Source organism: Larimichthys crocea, chromosome XV, assembly GCF_000972845.2.
Source record: "Larimichthys crocea isolate SSNF chromosome XV, L_crocea_2.0, whole genome shotgun sequence".
Classification (NCBI taxonomy): Eukaryota; Metazoa; Chordata; class Actinopteri; family Sciaenidae; genus Larimichthys; species Larimichthys crocea.
This window is the reverse complement of record NC_040025.1, coordinates 23,945,415-23,969,275: the sequence shown is the minus strand read 5'-3', so window position 1 is coordinate 23,969,275 and position 23,861 is coordinate 23,945,415. Positions and strand designations below refer to the sequence as shown.

Sequence of the window (23,861 nt, the reverse complement as noted above, 5' to 3'; positions counted from 1 at the left end):
TCTCTTGGATACAACGTCCAGCTTTGCTGAATGCAAACAACAAAAGAAGCAGTCTATACAAACTGCATGCTCAGGATAGTTAGAACAGTTTGACTCTGCTGACTGCACACTGGTTTCAAATATCCAATCTGTCCTTGGACAAACTGCTCAAATGTGTTTTATTATTATAAATGTGGAGTATTTTTTCAGTGATGGTGAGACAAAGATAATTCTAAATAGTGGAGAATTATACAGATAACATATCATCTATATGATATTATGTATCATATTATGTAAGACAATCTCTAGAATATAAATTGACAAAATATTCCAAACTGAAGCTTACAAGCTTTCTGAGAGCTTTCAACCACAACTCACAGTCAGCATGAAACAGGCAATGTGATAACAGGTAGTGTTATATGGGGGGTGATGTTAACTCCTGCTTCTGACAACTAAGCAAAGCATGTGGTTGTAGACAGTTGCAGTCTGAATGCTATGGGAAAATGGCCAAATTATGTTGTCTGATTGTCTTAAATATACCTGTATGACTTATTACTACTATAACTCTAATTCCAAAGTAACACTTCATTGAACTGATTAATCCTTTTGAAAGATGGCTATGAAATGTTTGTATGAATGATTCCAATAGTAAAACATTATAAAAGAATAAAAATAGAACATGAAAAAATATTTCATTAGTTCCATCCACAGACAGTATAAAACATGGACGTAGTATTCATGACATCACCAACAGGTTTGATGGTTCTGATTGACGGCATCTTGGCAGTGCCTGACTCCATCTAACTCAAAGACATGGAGTGTGGGTGGAGCTGAGGTGGGTCCAATGAAGCTGAAACCAGCCACTTATGATGGCACCCACCTGTCACTCAAGGTAGCCACGCTCTTGAATAAAATTAACGGAATTAAATTCACCCCCTGTGCAGTTATCATGAATGGAAACATCAGCTTTCGGGGACCAAAACAATCAATGTCTACAACTATTTTTGTACCAGATGTTGCTGATCTGTTATGAAGTTGGACATCTTAACATTTGGGCTTGTGGAGATTGACTTGCTTTTGAAGTCAGCCTCGAGTGGCCGTTTGTAGAACTGTGTTTTTTTGGCACTTCCATGTTGTCTTCCTTTTTTTAGCTCAGGAGGATGCTGCTTGGTTCTACTGTATGGACATGCAGGGAAGTAGATGAGCTGTTCAACACTTAACCAACTCCGCTAATCAATTATCTGGGGAAACACTGGTGTACAAAAACATGTTGATTTGTTCATTATTGTTACAACCCACCAAACTCTTTTAATTCCATTAGAGATCCTAAAGAAACTATATGTATGCTAATGTGTGAAGGAAAATGTGCATAAAAGGATAATCAAATGTCAGCTATTACATAAGCAAAATAGCTAAAAAACTAAGCTGCAATGTGTTATAGTGCACACTGTGTAATATTTGTGTCCAGAAAACTAAAGTTTGTCTTTCAGTTTGTCTTTGACTATACACAGTCCTTTTGTCAGAGCAGATACCTTAGGTGACATCTGAGGAATTACTCATCTGATTTCAATGAAACATGGAAGGATTATATACTTACTTACTAGTTGTACTGCTGCTTGGAATGACATTGATTGGAAAATGTTTGCTTGTATTATTAATCTGTTAACCAATTATTGATCGTAGTTTAAATTAGTCTTTACACACAGGTTTTCAGTGTTTAACAGCACACTTCTTTCGTCTTTTCTCAGGTTCCCAATGTTGAACATGTCCACCCCCAGCGAGCTTAAGTCTCCTTGCGTGACTCGCAACGGTATGGTCAAGCTGCCCCCCAGCCAGCCCAATGGTCTGGGCAGTGCGAGTATCACCAAGGGGACACCTGCTGCCAAGAACCGCCTGTGCCAGTCCTCTTCAGTACCCTCCATCCTGCCCCCTCCACCATCGTCCCTTCCCTACCACCACCACCACCATCTGGACAGCCCTGGAATGCTCAACTCAGCAGCCTCTCTCTTGGGCTCTGACCTGGAACCTGGAATGCCTCTGGTTGGCTTGAAGCCGTCCCTTCGTCAACTTCCCCCTCTCACTCTACCCAAACCCATGCTGCTGGAACGCCAGCTTGTCCTGGATGAGAAGCTACTCAACCGATTGCTCTGGTACTTTACCACAGCTGAAAAATGTGTCTTGGCGCAGGTATGCAAGATATGGCGGAAGGTGCTGTACCAACCCAAGTTCTGGGAGGGTGTGACACCCATCTTGCATGCCAAGGAGTTATATACCCTACTGCCCAATGGGGAGAAGGAGTTTGTCAGTCTGCAGGCCTTCGCCCTACGTGGCTTCCAGTCTTTCTGCTTAGTGGGTGTGTCAGACCTGGACATTTGTGAGTTCATTGACAACTACCCGCTGTCCAAGAAAGGTGTTCGCTCAGTCAGCCTCAAGAGGTCCACCATTACAGATGCCGGTTTGGAGGTAAGTCATGATTTTTCTATCAACAGAAGTCAACAGCCTGTTATTTTAGACTTTACAGTACTCCATGTCAGCGCCTTTACTCGTGGGTTGAAAGCTGAGGACATGTCTTGTGTCACACAGGAGAGAAAAACTAGATATAAGTGGATATGTTTGGACATTAGACAGCTGTTTGTTGTGGTAACAGAGCATGTTAGACAGCAGGGTCTCTTGTTCTTTGGCTTCTATTCTCATAATCTCTGCTTTTATGCTGTCATATTCCATTGCTAGAAACAAAAGAGGCATAATGCTTGCAGAGTGTTTCTCAGATGGCTGTTCATACCTGCTAGGCTAGGCTGCTATTCTGGGATGAGTGGATGGTTGCCATGGAGAAAGCTGGAATTGTTGGCTACATGATCTATATATGGGCTTTCCTGTTGTGGAGTGCTGATTTGTGCTTTACCATTTTGTTGCACCTTAAAGTTGCAAAAGCAAAGGTTTTAGTTTGATAGCACATTATTATCCATGCTCCGAGAGTTAGGAGACCGAATGTCTAAATAATTAATCCAAACTCACCTCTGCATTGTGATTTTATTTCAGCTCATATTTATGTAATTCTAGCAGTTTTTATTTTAAAATGTTGCGTTTGCAATCAAATTTTTTCTTCTTGAAGTCTTTGTCATCGGAGACAAACAGGCCAGAGCTACAGAATGTGACTGGTTGTTTCTTTGGTCTAAATTAATGGAACTCGATCACACAATACATGACAAAATAAAAACAGAAATAATAAAAATATGAGTAAATGAACAATCCACAACACACATCTTCACACGTATTAACACTGCTGTCTACTAGCTTGTTACCATAATACAAACAAGGGGCATTTCTGCAGCTTAATGTCTAAACTAAAAGGTCACTTTATGTACTTAATATTTGTGATTTGGTAGATCTGGCACTACAATATGCAGACTTTATTTTCTCTTCATCTTTTTCATCATTCAACTCTCTCATTTCTCTTGTGATAGCTCTGACCTGGAGTACTATAAATTCTCTAATCAAAGTGTATATGTTTCAGTGTACAACCTTGATTCCAGTTGTTGGGACACTGTGTAAAATGTAAATTTAGCCCAAAGGACACAGTGTCCATCATTTCTAAAAACAGAGAAGACTCAAGAGTAGACCCTTTAGAACACAAAACACAGAAACGGTTTATCTGAAGAGTCCCTGGGTCCATGTAGTAATGTCCTTTATATATAATCATGCAGGTTTTTTAATGCAGTGCTGCCTGATGGGTCACAAACAGTCTAGTTTTTACCCTTAGGTGCAGATCTCTGGATTCTCTGAATCTTTTAATTATATTATGGATTGAATATGGTGAAATCCATCAACTCATTCAAACTGTGTATTGACAAACGTTGTTTTTAAACTGTTGGACTATTTGTAGTTTTTCACAAAGTGTCTTTGCATTGTGTTTTTATTTGATGAGTCAGGACCTGTCTATCTACTCTGTATCTCTCTGTAAGTGCATTTTTTCACTGAGTCCTTTATGTTGCAGGTCATGTTGGAGCAAATGCAAGGCCTGATGCACCTTGAACTGTCCGGCTGCAACGACTTCACAGAGGCCGGCCTGTGGTCCAGTCTGAATGCCCGGTTAACTTCCCTCAGTGTCAGTGACTGCATCAATGTGGCGGATGATGCCATTGCTGCTATTTCACAGCTCCTGCCCAACCTATCAGAACTGAGCCTTCAGGCCTACCATGTCACCGACACAGCCATGGCCTATTTCACAGCCAAGCAGGTAATATGTCAAAACAAGAGAAACCAGCTTGATGTCTACATTCACACAACTTCATTCTCATTGTCTTATCCTTATTATTAATAAACGTCATCATAGTAATAAAGGGCTAGTTTAGAAACAAAACAAACTCTAACCTGTAGACAATTTTCTTATTGATCTGAGCTAGGATTCAAATGTCAATATTTTTGTCTTACCAATGAATCAATGAGTCAACAACTTTACAGTTCCTCTCAGCTTAGTTACAGATTGAGGAAAAAAATGGCTTAATTAATAATAATTACTTCCATAAATAAGTATAGCATTTAAGAGATGTCTAATAATATTATGTCTAATAAATATGGAATGTCTCATAAATATTAATTGTCTTAATGATAATAATTAAGATGACCATCTGGTGATGTCCAGTTGATTTAATGGAAGAGAGAAATGAAATTCAGGTCTAAAAGAGGGGGGACGGTTTGTGTCTGTATCCAGGAAACTGACTAATTGATTTATTTTCAGAGACTAAAGTATGGAGATACCATATTCTCACTACATAGCTGTAGTTAGTGGTTAGATTGTGATCTCTGCCACAAGTGCAGCATATTCAAAATGACCTTCCACCTGCAGGGCTACACCACCCACACTCTGCGGCTTCACTCCTGTTGGGAGATCACCAATCACGGTGTGGTCAACATGGTGCACAGCCTCCCCAACCTGACTGCCCTCAGCCTCTCCGGCTGCTCCAAGATAACTGACGATGGTGTAGAGCTGGTTGCTGAGAACCTGCGTAAGCTCCGCAGCCTGGATTTGTCCTGGTGCCCTCGGATCACAGACATGGCCCTGGAGTACATTGCCTGTGACTTGCATAAACTGGAAGAACTGGTGCTGGACAGGTCAGTGTGGGTTTTTTGATCCTGTGCTTTCATCCTTGTTAAAAGCAGATATAGACTGCACGCTGCAGAGTTTGTACATGTTTCAATAAGGAGTTCATCAACAGCTAATGAATCTAAATGCTTTGGGAGATGGATCCAGAATGAAACCGATCTATAACTCTGACACACGAAAAAACTTCAAATGAAAAGAAAAAGTCTTCTCCACAGAAGTGTGACTTAAGTTCACAGAAGTTTTAGAGACTTTGCATATTATTATAAATGCATTCTAAAGTAATTCAATACAACTTCATAACACTACCATAAAGTCTACTTAAATTATGCTGCTGTGGCTCAGCCATTCTGCATTGAAGTGTTCTTAGTACAGTCCATTTTCCATGTTCAGGTTTTGTTGACGCTGTTTTTGCATTGAGGTCATAGTCAGTCATGGTGAAGTAATGAACTGCTGAGGTGTTTCTATTATTCTGACCCAGTCCAGAACACAAGCTTTAACTAACTTTAACTACCTCAATAATAATCAAATGAAATAATAAAATTCAATAATAATTTGAAGGACCATGTTTCTGACAAAAAGTTCTGAGAGATGTTATGACAGAGCAGCTGTATTGGACTTAATTAGTTATGATGTGATTAGACCTAATAATGGGGCTACTGAGTGTATGGAAGACAAATATCATGAGAGAGCAGTGTACCATATGTGCTTCAAAGAGTGTATGTTGTAACACATGTGGGTAGGGCATGAAAAAGGACAATCAACAGGGTTTTTCAGCGTTTATTTCCTTCTGCAGAAGACAATCTAATCTTTTTCTCTGCACCTCTGCTTCTTTAGAAATGCAAAACAGCACTGTCAGATTTCATTTCATTTTCATTTTATATATTCATCACAGTGTGTACATAACTATAAGAGAGCTATTCAGATTGGCAGGAAAACCTAAATTATCACATCAGATCTCATCAAAACCATAAAAAATGAATGATGGGGGAAGGGAAAGCATTGACGCCTGGCAAAACGACACTGCGAGGGGCTGACAGAAGGAGTTATGGAAACCCAGGAAGGACAGAAGAGGTGATGTGCAGCAAAATTAATAAAATAAAAATAAACATCAATCATTGAGATAACAGAATGATTCTATGATAAATACATTGAAAATAAGAGTGAATAAAGTCTATTTTAACTCATTATAATGATGTGTGTATGAGTGCTCCAGAATGAATTAAGGCCTATATGAATCTTGATATGCTGGAGTGACTAAGTCGTGGTTCAAATGTACACTAGATGCAGAGGACATGACACACTGTGGTGCTGCAGAGGGGAAGTGGATGAAAATAAATCACAGTGTGAGGTGTGTTGGTACTTCTGCTGAGCTCAGACTAAAACAGTGGACTTGCTCATCAATTCTATCTGCAAATGTTGCCTTCTTTAGCAACACGGCTGCAGGGTGGAAATGGGCTTACATATGCTGGCTATGGCTTGTTGCACAATGTCCACTGCCTGAATTCTCTGTGGCATGGATTCTACAATTATGCTATGAATTCTTGTTCCACCTCATCCCAAAGGTGCTCTATGATTGCACAGACCAACATCTGGTAACTGTTGACGCAATCAGAGTACACGGATGTACATAAATAGATATATATATAGATATGTGTACATATCTATGTGTATATATCTATATCTATGATAGATGTTATGATATGAAATGGTATGTCAATAAAGCGGCGTTCAGACAGGAACAGACAAACTGGACGCTGGCATTGCCGCAAAAAACGTCGCTGGCGTGCAGGAGAGAAGTTGAGCCAGATTCAACTTTTGGGAAAACAGAGCCCCACGTCACATCCTGCAAGCCAATGAGACACTCAGATCGGTCAAACCTCCACAGACAGCCTGAAATGTCTCTGAAGCAGAGACTATCCAGGTGGATTCACAGACTAAACTCTGATCATTTACCTGTGTGTGTATTCTCACTTTGTTTATTTCATGTACCAGGTTCTAAATCTGAGTCTGGCCCACAAGAGTGTGCTTTGGTAGAGAGACATAGAGTAACAACACAGAGAGCGAGTGCTTGAGATACGATATAGTTAGATTTCCTAAAAACAAACAGAAATCTTGAAGCTTGACAGAATAAATCCTTTTGAATCTTGCTGCTTGTTTAAGAGGGTTTAATGTTTGAGCTCTAACTCTTACATGTTCCATGGGGTTGTGATGTTTCAGGTGATAGTTTGTTGTTGGCAAAGGTTTCTGTCAGCGTTAACAATATCCATCTGTGTGTTCAGTGTCAGTCGACACCATTGTTTTGGACTGTTGAGCTGTCACTTTCTGCCCAGTATGGTATTTAAACCATGCTGAGAATCTTTCCTACACAATTACACCATACACACTAGACTGAGCGGGATAATTCTGTGGGTTTATGTTGTTTGCACCATATTCTGACCCTATAATTTGATGTCTTTGATCAAGCACTGATGTGTGTGTGTGCACAGCTATTGTAACGTTATTTGTGTCTCCTCTGATCTCTCAAGCCCATCTTTGGATGTTTTTTCACCATTTCACTCTGTAACAAACTCAACAACCATTCATTTATCACACGTGCAGATGACTTAAATCACAATTAATTTAATGTGAATTCAGTTCTATATAGCACCAAATCATAACAAAAATTATATCATGACACTTTCCATACAGAGCAGGTCTAGACCGTACTCTTTATAATATTATTTACAGAGACCAACAGTTCCACCATGAGCAAGCACTTGGCGACAGTGGCGAGGAAAAACTTTCTTTTAACAGGCAGAACTGAGCCCATTGGTGGACGGTCATGCGCCACGACCAGTTGTGTTAAAGAGAGAGAAGGGCAGAGATGGGGATGCTATAGTGTTGCAAAGGTCCTATAGCAGGATAACTGAGGGATTGTCATATCCAGTCCCTGCTCCTCCTACTCCAGTCTCCCAGTTTCCTGCTTTATGTTTGTCATGCCCTAATCACCTGTGTATTTAAACCCTTTGTTTCCCCTTCCCCAGTACCAGATTGTTAGTGTACCATGTGTCCTACTCTCCAGCGTTTTTCTTGTGTGTTTCCCGGTTTTGACCCTGCCTCCCAAATCCTGCAGTTGAGTCCTGTGTCCGTGTCTTGTAACAGGGATGACCTGAGCCAGCCCTAACTATAAGCTCTATTAGAAGTGTTGACCATGTCTGCCTCCAGAACCCAAAATGGGAGTTTGTTCCATAGAAGAGTGTAGACTAGTTTTTCTGCATCCGCTTGAGATACATGCACCTGATTTTTGCCATGTTACGTAGGTGAAAAAAGTCCTTGAAATTTGTTTTATGTGGACATTAAAGGACAAATCCTGATCAAAAACAACTCCAAGATTCTTTACAGTGGAGCTGGAGGCCAGGGTGATCCCATCTAAAGTAACTAAGTCTCTAGAAAGAGAGTTTCTGAGGTGTTTGGGTCCAATTACAAGAACTTTGTTTGAGTTTAACTTCTGAAAAAAGTTATCTAATTTTTATGTCCTTAAGACATGTCTGAAGTTTCGCTAAATAATTGGTTTCATGAGGCTTGATCGACAAATATAATTGGGTGTCTTTGGCATAACAATAAAAATTAATGGAGGGATTCCTAATAATGTTCCCTAAAGGAAGCACATATAAACTGAACAGAAGTGGTCCTAGTACAGAACCTTGTGGAACTCGTTCAGATTTTCACACCTCTTGCTTTAATTTACTAGTCTGCTGGCTATACCATGGTGCTCCTTTGTATACTCCTTTGTTTAATTGTCTTCTTTTTCAGAGGTGCAATAGAGTCTAGAGTTGTCCGTAATGAGCCTGTAATACTATCAACAAGATGGTCTATTTGTGAGGGGCTAAAGGAAGCAGACAAGTCCTCTGTTACAGTTAGACATGGCATTGAAGTCAATGCTGAAGGAATCACTTCCTTAAATTTGGCTACAGCACTATCAGATAAACATCTGCTGTAGGAGTTTCTGCACAAAGGCTTATAGTCCAGTAATATGAACTCAAAGGTTATTAAAAAATGGTCAGACAGAAGAGGATTCTGTGGAAAGACTATTATATTATCAATTTCAATGCCATATGAAAGAACAAGATCAAGAGTGTGGTTCAGACAATGAGTCGGTTTATTTACACTTTGACAGAAGCCGATTGAATCTAATAAAGAGATAAATGCAGTACTAAGACTATCATTGTGGTTGTCCACATGAATGTTAAAATCACCTACAATAATTACTTTATCTGTTTTAAGGATCAAGCCTGATGCAAATTCAGATAAAAATGGACCAGGAGCACGATATACTGTAACAAAGAACAATACTTTCAAATGAATTATAATTTAGTTTAGGTTTAGGATTTATTAATAGACTTCAGTCAAATATGGCTCCTCGACTGGTACTTTGAGGAATATGAGTTATATTATATTATATTGTATTAATATTACAATGACTGGGAGGAGTGGATTCATTTATCTACAGATACATTTGAGATAAGTAGATAACCACACTTGTGAGAAATATATATAATACATCCTGATGTTTGATCTGAACAACAGCTGAACCTCTTGACTATGTCAACATGGTTGATCTTGATCTACTGTATACCTTTACAGTAGATCAAGCAACAACATGGCTATAGATCAGTAAATTGGACACTTGATATTTGCATATACAGTTTGTTAACAAGTGTTCAGATAGAAATTACAGTTCATAAATTCAGCATGTTCAGTGAATGTGTGAATGTTTCATTTTCACCAGTATGTCTCATTGCATCAGTCAGTCACATACAAGTCATGGTTTACTTACATGTATGTGTGTTGGTGTGTATTGTGTCTACTTTCAGGTGTGTGCGGATCACAGACACTGGCTTGGGCTACTTGTCCACCATGTCATCATTAAGGAGCCTCTATCTACGCTGGTGCTGTCAGGTAACACATAACACACACACAAACACACACACACACACACACACACACACACACACACACACACACACACACACACACACACACACAAAAGATGTAGCAGAAGAGTTATAACACTTAATTTGATGGGGTGTGTGTGTATTTGATGTGACACTTGTCATTAACATGAAGGAGTCTTTATGAATGTTTATGACTGTTATTAAAGGTGAGGTCAGTCTTATTGGACAAAGACAAGTTGATGCTTGAGTTTCATTGGTCTACCTGTTGTGTTGTGTGGCTTGTTCTGAGGACCTTTGTTTGTTTCCTATTCACATCAGTATCTGACAACGTGAGAATGAAACTCAACAATCAGTTTTCTCTCCAGTGTGACTGACCACACCTTTAAGTGACATTCACTCAATCATGTTTAACTTTTAGTGTCAACTTCAACATAATGACACTTAATAATGACAGTTCTACACAGTCATAAAGACTCATTCATGTTGATGATAGGTCTCATGTCATTTTATCCGCAACACGCAGTTTGCTGAGTACATGTTGCTGACAGGATTAACCTTACGGGAACTTTCCTGTAGCACAACCGTGCACTCAAAAAAAAATTTCAGCCAAAAATTCAGGACTTCTGTGTTTCAATTACAAAGAAAATGTCCTTCCATTTGAACTACATAATATTAATATACATTAACCAATAAACTTAATGTGAAGCAAATAATAAGATTTATGTAATAGTACTAATAAACTCAATGTGCTTCCACTAGTAGTGTAGTAGTAACCAAGTTTATGCATTCAATATTAATAAAATCAATTTGTTTGCCCAAACCCAACAGAGAAAATGAATGCAGTCATTTGGAGTTTATTTGGTTTCACTGGAATACTTCTGTGTGTGTGTGTGTGTGTGTGTGTGTGTGTGTGTGTGTGTGCGATTGCAGGTGCAAGATTTTGGACTGCAGCATTTGTTTGGAATGAGGAGTCTTCGTCTACTGTCTCTTGCAGGTATGATTTGTTATGCAAAGGAAATCTTTACAAACTATTAAAATAGTAAGTAAATAGTCTGTCCAGACATGTTCATAATAAAAAAAAAACACACACATCTCTTGCATGCATTAGATAGTGAGTAACACATGGTAACTACAGGAGCACGAACCTATACTGAATGAATGCAAAAGAGAATCTTAACTCATAGAATGGTGTGTGTATGTAAATTTGTATTTCAGTAACTGACTTGAAAATCATCTTCTGAACACATCACCTTTGAATCCTTCAGTATTCAGTGTTCAGACAGGCTTATGCCAAGTTCTAAAGGACCAAAGATAACATTTGACTAATAATGTGGGAGCATGCAAACATCGAGAAAGAAATATGTGTAGTTATTACACCTAAGGTAAGTCAGTAAAGCTTGTAGCATTGTGGCTCTACACAGTTCAGCCAAATGAACCGTTACACTGTGGATGTAACTCACCTGTGCTGTGTGCTGTGGAGCCCTATAGTGCCATCTAGTGTCCACACCACTGATCAGAAGCTCCACTTCATAATGTCATGAGATGTCACAGATATGGATGGAATGTGCTGACCTAATGATGATAATAACTTGTGTTTCCTCTACAGTGACTCTCAAACTTTACAGTCTACATTCTGACAAATATATATCTGATATCAGCTTCTATATTGTGAACATTGCTGCTGTTTGTCTCAGGTGATAGTAAAGTGAACTTGTTTTGGTTCGGGACTGTTGATGTATGACATATGATGATGTCATGTTGGGCTTTAGATGGTATTTTCATACTTCATCATTCATGAAAATATTGTTTGATGAATACTTGAGAGTCACAAGATGAACTGACTAATTAACTGATTAGCTAGATCAGAGCCCTTATTAGCAGTTATCCAGTCAGCTGAATGTTGATCCTGCTTGCTGTGACTCCACAGGTTGTCCCCTGCTGACCACCACCGGTCTGTCAGGCCTCATCCAGCTGCAGGAGCTGGAAGAGCTGGAGTTGACCAACTGCCCTGGAGCCACCGCCGAACTCTTCAAATACTACTCCCAGCACCTGCCCCACTGCATGGTCATCGAGTAAGACCACTGACCCATCCCACCAAGCAACCGACTGACCAATCGCCATACTTCTACCTTCCTCCTCCTTACTCTTCCTCACTCTTTTCTCAAATGCTAGCCTAGGAGACTGAACTGCTCCTACTGTACCACACCGTTCCTCATTACCCCCCCCCCCACCCCACACGCCCCCCCCCCCAACCACCCCCCCCCACCTCTTCCTCCACACTTATTGAGTAGACTGACCCTCAGGAGGACAGAGAGGCAGGAAGGCAGATGATGGTAGATACCAGACCCTGAAAATGATGGGATGGTGTTTGACCTTCATTTAAGAAGACACTGGAGTGAAGAGCTTGGTGTGACGTCTTGTCTGACAGCAAGTTTCTTCTTTCTCAGAATCAATGGAAGGCTTTTGTTTACAGAGGAGAACTTCTCAAGAGACTTTGTGATTTTTTTTGAGCTGAATGGATACTGAAGGGAGTGAAGTGCAGCAGAGAGGATGTAGGAAAAGGGAAATAAAGACTATTGTGTTTGAGCTGATATAGTGGAACTCACATGTGTGCTCATGCACTGTAAACACACTCACACACATACTGTATATGGTAAACAAATGTAAGTCCTCAAGACCATGAGTACTGACGTTTCTATTTCCATCACTCTGTGTAATATAACTGCTGTTATTCTTTTTCTCAGAAGGTATCAAAGGTTCAGTTTTCTCTTGTTCAGAGAGACACAGGACTTACCAGCTGGAGGAACAGGAAGCAGAGAGAACTAAAGATAAGGACGGATCTCTCTCTCTCTCTCTCTCTCTCTCTCTCTCTCTCTCTCTCTCTCTCTTTCTCTCTCTCTCTCTCTCTCTCTCTCTCTCTCTGTCTGTCTCTCTCTCTCTCTCCTCCTCTGTGTGAAGTGTGTGTCATGGACTCACAGGTTCCCGTCTTTTTGGGAGGGACACCACCACCTTTTTCCATTTCTGTGTCTTAAAAGAATTGAAAACAACAGTTTACAGTGTTGGAGTGGATTGGCTCCTGGTTTCACATTTTCCCAACCTCTTCTTCATTTTTTAAATATTTCATTTACAGATCTGGAGGACAAGCTGTTGTAAACTGTGAATGTTGTGTTTTTTAAAGGGAAATGTATCGCTGCAGCAGTACAGCATGAACAAGTCAGTCAAATGGAAAGCAGAGTGTGCAGAAAGTGTTTGACTTGGGAATTGAGGATAAACTGCGTTTCTCTCCAATGAGTAATAAAATAGAAAGTGAGGCCACTGTGAGGCTTTAATTGACAGTGATGACTTGATATTTCAGGACTCTAACTAATAAATAACTTTAATAATTATAGCAGAGGGAGTTTCTGTTGGTGAGGTAGTTTTGTCCAAATTGTGGAACATTTGGTTTTGGAATCTTCTTCCTCCCCCTTACATCTTTTAAATACCAACAGAAACACACAATGTTTAGTGTTTTGAGCTTGTGTGGTCCTGAAGATGCAAATGCATCAATGTGTGACCCCCTTGGCTAAGGTGAGGTTGCGTCAAAGGTAAAAAGGGGAGACTAGGGGATTTCAGTATTCAGGACCCCTCAGGACTCCTGTGATGTGGCAGTTTTTGAAAGATTATTTACTTTGTGGAAATTTTACCAATTTTCCAACTAAGGCAGAAAAACTCATGAATGGCCTTTTCATGTTTACGCTTGAAATCGTGTTAGCTTAGCTCACTTGATCGATGTCACTGGGTTCATGCTTTTAGTCCTAAGCCCTAAATGTTTGAATTGTTCCGGATGTATTACAATTTGGTTTTACAAACTGAGAAGTAACATTAAACCAGGCTTTGGGAGTACTTAAGATGTGAGCAAAACATCAGCTACAGAAGTATATTCACCACACATGTTTGAGGAAACATTTGTCTTGTTGAATGTCTCCTCTCTATAGTTTTTTGCAGCAGTCTTCAAGACATTAGTCCTACTCTGTTGGGCCCCTCCAGGGTTAAAAAACAAACACTGAAGTCCAGAAACACTGCAGCAGTTAGAAATACTAAAGACAGAGATGGTAAACATCAGCTTCAAATGTTCATGAGGATTAATGCAGCAGATAGCATCTCCAACCTAAATCTAAATGACCATTTGAGTAGATGGAGTCTGGTATAGGGGGGTTGGGGGAAGTCAAACATCTGACATTGTTACCATCAGATTATCAGACAGGTTGTAAACACTTATAGACTTATATGGAAGAAAAGTTAAAGGTAAATGATAAAATTCTGAACCCTAGCCAAGTTTGAATAAATCCTGTTTTTTCTTACACGCATAGACATCCATGAAATGAGCAAAGCTAGGCTAAGCTTCACATTTAACATCCATTTATTCTGCTGAACTGATACAAAAAGGCATCTGAATATATGTACGAAGGAAGAATAGTAAAGTTTCCCTAAAGCCAAAGTATTTATTTAACATGAAAATAAGTTATTGATGTTACAAAGGAAAAAGAGATCAATTTAAGGCCAGTAGTTGTGTTTCTTTCCCAGGATCTTCTGATATTAAAAGGAAGTGAATGAGCCCATCAGTGAGCCTATGTGCTGCTTTTTGCCTCTTGTGTGTCCTCAGATGTGCTGACTGCCAACTGAATGGATTGGATGAGTGTCAGCCAGTATTAGGTGCCAAATGTGCCAAATGCATCTGCAGCAGCGCATAAAATGTGGCTGGTTGCCTCTTGCTGATCACTGACGACACTGAGGTGGACTGGGTGTGTACTGTACGGACATGGCAGACCATGCATGTTTTTAGTTGGTCTGCATTTTTGTTTGAAAAAGGCTCATTTTCAAGGTTGTTCTGAATCTCTTTTTTGTACATAACTATATTTATTTATTTATTTATTTATTGATTGATCTATTTATTTATTTAAATTCATTTGTGTCTTATTTACGTGATTTATTTATTGGAGAGACATTTTTGTTTGTTTTGTTTTATTATTATTATTTTCTGACATGTCAGACCCAAAGGTGAAATAATCTACCTATTGAACATTTAACATACGCTCTTTTAGACACCAGTGACCATTAACATTATTAAGACTGAGTTCAAGTTTTTAAAACTTCATTATGCGCAAGAGTATATTTTCTTCTGTGCAAATGTGTGTCAACTTTGTATTGCTATTGGGTCCATCATTAAGGGGATAAACAATGGTGACAAGTTATATTTACTCTCATTGTCCTGAATGTGGAAATACAGAGTATGATATACATAAAAGCATTTGAAGTCTGAGATTCACCTCTATTACGGCTAAGCAATGTTTACACTGTATACTTCAATGACAAAGAGCAAGGTCTTGGATTTGATGATGTGGATGATGAGGATTCTGTGGAAGCTTGTTACTGACAAAAAAAGTTTGGAGTGTGAGTCACCAAGCTAGCTTCAGCACGAGTTCTGTGCCAACTAGCTCTTTAACTAACCAATCAAATGGAATTTGAAATTTTTGTGCCACGCCTTACTCATGAATGAAGTTTACCACTCATGCAGTACTTGATGTTGATGTTCATTCCTGTCCTCTAAGTTTTTCATTATCATTAATTGGCTGCATCTAGTAAAATTCTTCTGAACTAAAGACTAAAATGTCTAATTAGGCAGAACAATTATGATGGAATGTTTTTATTAGACAAAGTTAACAGCTTCACCCTCCCTACATTCAGCATGCAAACATTTGCAAAAGCCATTTTAAATATCAGTATTGCAGAATTGTCAATAAGAATACAATGATTGGTCTAACTCTATTTTTTCTTTCAATGAGCTTCTAAAGAATTCAAATGGAAGTTTACATATCATGAAGTCTGACATGCACAGTCATGCATTACTCAGCTACAAACAACTAACAGCAAACCTTTCTTAGGTACATTTTCTAAGGTAAATAATTCCTGTCACTTTTGCTGTCTGCAGTCTTTGGTCTACATCTGTCACCATTTTGTTACAATCCTTGTACAGCACAACTTTAAGTAAGCAGTAAAATAAATACTGACAGTTTACTGATAATGTTGAAAATTGGCAGAGGTTGTGTGCTCTTTCACTTTTTTAGTTTGTTTAGCCTACCTGTGCCTGACTGAAGACCATCTTGATCACTGATGACCAGCAACCTCTGTGCTTTGGTACCTACAGATGTCTATCTTGACCATTTGTAAAAAAGCATCCACTCATAACATTATCACACCAACAACTGCCAGAGGGCAGTGGGATAGTAAAAGGGATAGTTCAGATACTTTGAAATGGTTGTGTGAGGTACTTATCCATAGTCAGTGCGTTACCTATAGTAGACAGCGTTCAGCATGTGTCTGGTTCGGAGAATCAGACAGAGATCCCGGCACAGAAGAAGAACTATGCACTGCTGTGGACAGGGTCAGCAGGAAAACAGATTTTAGCCAGGAAAAAAGGCTTACCGCAAAAAAATGTGTGAGTTATATTAAGAACATTTATATTTGCTGTTAGATAACCTTTTTCTTTGGCACTGACTGCAGAACTTAGGTATTCTTACACATAAACCCAACTGCACTGTATTAAGCAGCAGATCGGCTGTTTGGATTAGACACAGAACAGAATCCTTTATAAATGTGAGGTTTAATTTCAGTTGGAAGTTCTACAAAAAGAAAAAGGCTGTCTGACAGCTGGGTAAAGCAGTGAGAATATTCTTAATATAGCCTACACTTAAATTGATATTGATTTTTTGAGGTTGGCCTTTTTATTGTGGCTAAAATTGTTTTTTTCTGCTGACCCCGTCCACAGCAGTGCTTTGCTCTGCTTCTGTGCTGGAATCTCTGTCTGCTTCTCTAAACCGGAGGCACACTGCCCACCATCCTCTGTAGGTAATATACTGACTGTAGATGAATACACACTTCAAAATACCCAGACTATCCTTTTAACTCCAGCCTTGTTTGTTAATATGAATTGTCAAAGTTTTATTTCTGTAGCAGATTTAATTAAAAACAAACTCAATGTTTCACATTTAAAATGCAAGCTCCAACCCAAAGACTGTAGGAACCTACATCCATCCCACAGATACAGTGAGTAAATCATGTGCCTTAAAAATGTAGAAACACGTGGAGTAGATTTGAGAATCTGACCTGATCACTGTGTTGCAGGGTGTGACACCCTGTGTTTAGCTTTGATTATATTTGAAATCTGTCTGCTGTGTTTTCAATTATGTGCAGCCTTCCTATTTGTGGTTACACTAAACCAGCATAGAGAGCTTTACAGTAATCTGACCTTGTCTAGATGAACCAGATTTTCGGAATGAGATCCTGTTTGAAATGTTGAGAAAACTGAACTTACGTTACTGTTCACCTCCATCTTTGTTTTTTATGACCTGTTAGAGTGTCTCAGTCCAACAGTAAGTGATATAATGAATATATTTAACCAGCTTGTTTGTAGGACCTGGGCCATCGGGTTAGAGGTCAGGTAAAAGGTAAACACGGCCTGATGGGTTTTATGAATGAAAGTGTTTTAGGCATGTGATTGTGGCTGAGGGCAGGTTGATGTCGCAGTGAAGTAAGACAGGCAGATCAGAGGATTAACTGGAGAACGCTGGCTGAACAGAGCATGGCACACAGGGAGAAAGTTAAATCCATCTCCACGCCTAAAAAACACATTATAAAATCACCAGACACTCAAAAAGTATGTTTAAGCTTTAAGTTAACAAGGCCAATTTGTTAAATGTGTTGGAAAATTAAGTGGTTATAGAACAAAATCATCTAAACATTGAAGTGTGGAAGAGGATTGTAAATAATCTAAAAAATAAACTTGAATATTCTAAAAGACAAAAAGTTGCCCACATATTTTCGTGGGTGGTGGTTAGCACTGTCACCCCACAGCAAGAAGTTCCTGGTTTGAACCTTGACTGGTTCCTTTCTGTGTGGAGTTTGCATGTTCTCCTCGTGTCTGTGTGGGGTCTCTCCAGGTGCTCTGGTTTCCTCTCACAGTCCAAAGACATGAACCTGAACAGGTTAACTGAGTTCATCATCACTGTCAGCTGGGATAGGCTCCTGCTCCCTGTGACCCTGACGAGGAGAAGTGGTTACAGACAATGGATGGATGGATATTTCAGTCACTTTCAGTGTGTTTTCATGTAACCATACACAAAGAAACAATGATCAGATCAGAGCATCAAAACTACTCAACATAAGATCTGACTGCACTGTGCTCATGTTCAAAAGCACATTGAAAATGTTTGGATTCAGGCTCATGATGAACTCACTGTTTGTGTGCATGTGTTGTTGGATGTTGGATCCTCACAGTCTCTGGGTTGGTGCATCTACACACACACACACACACACACACACACACACACACACACACACACACACACACACACACACACACACACTGAAGGCTGTGTAGAAATCTCGTTTTAGTGACAGGCTTTTGCCAACAGCAGCCTGATCTCTGTGGCAGACATGATTTCAGATCTTGCTGAAGAAGCACAAAGTTTAGTCATGTTGCATTTTCTGTTACAAATAATGAAACATGCAGAGACACTATAATAGTTGCTCAACTCGCCATTACATTTTTGGTGTTGATGAGATTTTGTCAAAGGGGAGTTCCTTGAGTTGGTCCTGATCACATTTTCATGTTGGAGCACTGCATCCTGCCAGGTTTAAAGTTAAACAGCCTGTAAAATGTTGCTTCAAACCAGAGAACAGTTCTTTGAAATAAGAATGATTACTTAATGTGTTCATATTTAAACATGCTGAACGTGTGCATAGATGCATCATTAATTGTACTTGTACGTTCTTTACACCAAAAGAGAGGGAAACTTTTGGAGTTGTCATTATTTTAAGTTTAATGGTTTTCCTGGTATGTATGTGGCCCTTGAATTCAATAAGTTTGACATCCCTGGTTTAGATCAAGCTTGAAGAACATTGTGCATGTACCCTATAGCCTTAAGTTCCCATTAAGCCTAGCCTCAAACTCAAAGCTCTTTCACACTACATATCTCATTCACCCATTCTCACACATTCATACACTGAGGGCATTAGCTGCCATGCAAGGTGCCACCTGCTCATCAGTTTGAGGAGCTCACCATTCATACACATTCACACACTGATGGCACAGCCTTCAGGAGCAATTTGGGGTTCAGTATCTTGCCCAAGGACACTTCGACATGCAGACTGGAGAAGCCGGGGATCGAACTGCCGATCCTCCGACAACCCGCTCTACCTCCACAGCCATCCCAAACATCCCTTTCTAAAGTAATTTTGATCCCTGCGTATCAGGGTCACTAGATTATAGATGAATGCAGGAGCATCCTTAGTAATATTGTTTAATTTAGAGGTGAACATATTTGATCAAAATCTCAGCAACACTTGTATTATAAAGAACAACTTGATGGCAAACCTAGATGGCACACAATGAACTGGGGCTCTTCAGAGGCCCCTCTTGGTGTGGGGCCCTGTCATAGTCACCCAGTTTGTAGCTGGTTACAAGACCCATAGTAGTAGTGCAGTGGGAAACACCATAAGGACTTAAAGGTGCATTACAATGACTTCACACTGGACTGAGAAGGTGGCAAGTATTTAATTGTAAATCATCAGTGTTAACATGTGTATCATTAATACTATAAAAAACAAATACAATAATCATACGTGAACAGTTAGTACATGCTGAGTATAAGACACAAGGGTGGGAGGTTGACATGGAGGTTCAGGATAGGGAGCAGGTCTTAGGGAGAGATCAGTGGACAGTGACACTGAATGTCTGACATGCTGTACTGTGTCATAATCAAAGTGGAAGGTGATTGTGGCGGTTCTGATGTCACTGTGGATGCTGGGTTGTTCAGAGGGACGTGTTGGATACCAGCTGAGCTATGACATTTTATTTTCTGTTCACACACAGTACAAATGTAGCAACATAATCAAGTGAAGTCATTCTGCTCTTATTGTTTCCAGTCTTACATCACACTGTGTATGCTCATACAGCATGGAGGTTACTCTCAGTCAGCATTATGATTAGTTACAGAGAGGAGTCTACTCTTCTTCAGCTGCTCTAAAAACACATTTTTATCTTCATCTATCCACAGAAAGACTGCTGAGCATGTGGCCCTTTTTAAAGACAACACAGACATGTCACAGTAGAAAAAACACAGTTGTAAATAATAAAATGAATGATGGCTGAATTCCATTTAGCTGCTTTAGCGCCAGGGTCCCGGTGTTGTTCATACAGACTCACTGTGAATAGTCATGAGTCATCATTAATGTTAGTAACAGCTGTGCTTCTTCTACTATGACAAGTCAAACTGTCTGATTAGTCAGATTGTTGCAGTGATGCAACACACACAGACAGACAGACAGACAGACAGACAGACAGACAGACAGACAGTGAGTCATTATCATAAACTGCACCAAACACTCTCATCTGCCTTTACTTCCAAACAAACCATTTACATTAAGTGTGTCTAAACATTTTGGCACCACAAGACTTTTTCATATTGATAACATTGGTGCAAACGAGGGTGAAGCTAGCTGGTTGGCAGCACAGTAATAAGAACACACCAGCAGTGACGCTGACAATGTAACGGCTATGCCCACACTAAGCCACCTATGACCCCCTCATTAACATGTCAGTTAAAGAGAACTACAACCAGTGCCACAAACACATTGTACACTGTACTTCAGTGTACTGCTACTGACAGCTGGGTGTGGTCAGACAGCACACCTGGGTGTCGAGCTCCTCTTTAAAAGTTCAGAGTGTTGGATTCAGTGACATCTAGTTGCAGATTGCAAGCAACTTGCTTCGCCCTGCCTTTCTAATCATGTAGGAGAAACTATGGTGGTCATGAAACAAAACAAAACACACAGAGTGTGTTTAGTTTGTCTGTGGAGCACACGTGTGTTCCAGGGTGTGTCAGTACATAATGACATCACTGTCACCAGCAGAAAATCAAACCCACAGTTACAGAAAACAATGAGTTGGTCCACTGCACTGCCAACACAGTAAACTGTCTGTACATTTCCAAATCCAGCTAATAACTAACAGCAGCATATAAATGCTGTTTTTCCCGAGCAATGACTCGACTTCATCTTAACTATACATTTGTATACGGACACATTCCTTTAAATAACTAATGAATGCAAAAAAAGAAAAAAGAAGTTCACGGAGATCCCTCTGGCTACGTGACTGCAGACCTGCGGGTCTGAGAAGGTAACAGGATGAATGGCACTAAAAATAAATGGAAAACACTACAATTACAAAACAGTAACTAAAACTAACTAACTAAAACCGGCGATAATCCATACAGTAACTATCCTATTCAAATCCTGTGATGACTAAAGTGAAATTTGAAAAAGAGACTCAATCATGATCAGTCAGTCAGTGACCACACTTAATACTGAGCATAGAACTTCTCATTTTATCCAGTGGGTGGAATACTGAGCATTATTTCAGACAAATACTTTCACTAGTGCATTATGCAGTCAAATCATGACATAATGACTAGTTTTATTCTGTGTGTGTCAAGTGATTAAAAGATGTCACTGGCTTATCTTTTACATTTTGTGGGTGTAGTTACTCTTGAAGAGGTAGAGAATGAACAAATAAAGGATGCTTCTGTTGTTTTGGCACTTCAATATGGAATGCATGTTTTTAAAAAAGAATTACTTGTGTGTGCCAAAAACTTTCAACACAAAACAGAGAATTGTCAATGGTTTGATGCAAGTGTGGACGTAGAGATCTGAAGGACTAGGACATGTTGAACCTCCAGTTCAATCATTTAGTTCATATTCCCTACAGTCACTTCAGTTAACTCAGGTCAGAAGTATAAAAGGCAGCCATCTTTTTGAAGAGCAACTTAAACCAAACCTGCACATCATCCACAGCACATTCACTTGATTCTTAGAAACTCTCAGAAAGAGTCCAAATGAACAGAACAGGTTCATATACCTGCGTCACATGCTGGAACTATTCTGCTTGACTATTATGAAAGTAACTGAAAACATTTCCTCATGATGGGTTTCTCCTGATGATCACATTTAAACACGTCTGACCAGAGCAGAATGATACACCACACTGCCAAATGTTTGTGGACACCCGAATATTCCACCATATAAGACAGTAGAGCGTGTGGCATTGACACCACGGGCATTAAACAGCTCCCATTGCTCCCACATGGCTGGTAGGTGATAAGGCCTGGACTGTCCACATACTTTTGGCCATAAAGTGTACCAAGTTCTTATTTATATAGCAGATACAAAGATGGTTATATACAATTGGGAGACTTATGTTTACCTTTCCTCTCATGGTGTCATGTTGTGCTGCCTGCTCTCATCTGCCCCATGTCACTATATCACGTGTGTGTGTGTGTGTGTGTGTGTGTGTGTGTGTGTGTTTGTGTGTAAAAAAGGAAAAACAATTTAAAAAAATAATTTCTCCATCTAATTTTTTTTGTGTGGGAAAAAATAGCTCTCTTTTTCCCCATCTCTCATTCTGATTGGATAGGGGGCATCCTCTGGTGAGTGCAGGAAGAAGGAGGCTAATGGAGGGATCAGAGGTGACTCTCTGATTCGCATTTGTCAGCAGTTCCGTTCTCCAGCAGCCAGGTGGAAAGGCCCAGCTCACTGAAGTTCATGTTGCTCTCGTTGAGCCGTCGTACACGGTAGGTCTCATAGTGGATGTTGTGTGTCACGTCTTTCAGGTCCTGCAGGTGAGACCTTTGTATAAAAAACAAACAGAAAGATTCAAAACTTCATATTCATTTTGTTTCATGACACTTCCTGTTGATGAGATTGTTAGATGGTCCGTCTCAAGGAGGTGATACACTTTACATGTCTGATGTGTCAGTTCCCCAAAATCTGCTTATTTGTAGTAGCTGTAGTTTGATACGATCGCTGAAATGAGGTTACCAAACACTGATTCAATATAGTTTTTCTCAATACATTTAGACTTTTTGTTGGAAGGTAACTTTGGTCACTCAGAAAAAGAGGATGGACATTACACCTGCATGTTTACACTAGAGGTGTTCAGCCATGTCCTTTCAGTTGTCTGTCTCACAGGTCTGCTGGAACACAGACACTCCTATGTAAATGGATATAGCAGTCTTTACAGGCCTCAGTACAGTTTGCATTTCATGCTGTACTGTGCTTGAATTAATCCTGTGTAGACACAGACAGAGGTTAAGAACACTCTAAGAACCTTTGTTGTTTGTCAGAAGAGGCCTGCAGAACAACATCATCCAAATAAAACAGATGCGGCCCTGATCCTGATCCCTTTCCATACCTCAGCTAAAGATTATATCCATAAATATCATAAACCACAATGAATATCTTATTGTTTATGTGACTCTTCTTAGTTTATATTTTCTTGGTACAACCAGTGTCTTCACTATCTTTGTCAATTAAATGAATTTAATGCTCCAACAATTTAGGAAGAGCTGTCACTGTTGGAACAGCTGGCTTCCAACTGTTTGGATTCATTTACAAACTTTGAGGGGAACGCTCCATCAGAGCTATTCACACGTCTCATCTCCATGACCACGGAAGATGTATTCAAGAACAAACAGACTGAACATATATGCATCGCTTGTTATCACATAACTGAAGTATCAAACTGTAAAGGCCTCAGAAGAATTTCAACCACCAACCGCATCGAAAGAAGAAGAGACTGTTTCTATTTTAGTGTCCGACCTTGAAAACCTGCTGTCGTCTCTGTCTTTGTACAGATGTGCACATTAACACACAACAGTGACAGTAGTTTGAAGTGCGAAAAGAGTGGAAAATTAGAAATATGCCACTGAACTGAATTCCACTTTAGCAAGGGCAAGCAGCTGTGTGTGTGT

The 23,861-nt window shown here is 39.7% G+C and overlaps 2 protein-coding genes across 4 annotated transcripts in view; one reads left to right on the top strand and one right to left on the bottom strand.

Annotated features, from left to right (window-relative positions):
* fbxl16 (F-box and leucine-rich repeat protein 16) overlaps positions 1 to 14,083 on the top strand; it is a 30,219-nt gene extending 16,136 nt beyond the window's left edge. Inside the window, exons 2-7 of the mRNA XM_010750258.3 lie at positions 1,728 to 2,442; positions 3,974 to 4,216; positions 4,826 to 5,091; positions 9,937 to 10,021; positions 10,948 to 11,011; positions 11,945 to 14,083. Coding sequence (XP_010748560.1) covers positions 1,735 to 2,442; positions 3,974 to 4,216; positions 4,826 to 5,091; positions 9,937 to 10,021; positions 10,948 to 11,011; positions 11,945 to 12,093 — 1,515 coding nt within the window. The 5' untranslated portion in view covers positions 1,728 to 1,734 and the 3' untranslated portion in view covers positions 12,094 to 14,083. The remainder of the gene's footprint in view (positions 1 to 1,727; positions 2,443 to 3,973; positions 4,217 to 4,825; positions 5,092 to 9,936; positions 10,022 to 10,947; positions 11,012 to 11,944) is intronic.
* Positions 14,084 to 19,590: 5,507 nt separating this feature from the next.
* Positions 19,591 to 23,861, bottom strand: part of septin12 (septin 12) — a 59,603-nt gene continuing 55,332 nt past the window's right edge. For all 3 annotated transcript variants that reach the window (XM_027288283.1, XM_010750256.3, XM_010750255.3), the window contains one exon: positions 19,591 to 22,737. In XM_027288283.1, the coding sequence (XP_027144084.1) occupies positions 22,572 to 22,737 (166 nt within the window). In that variant the 3' untranslated portion in view covers positions 19,591 to 22,571. The remainder of the gene's footprint in view (positions 22,738 to 23,861) is intronic.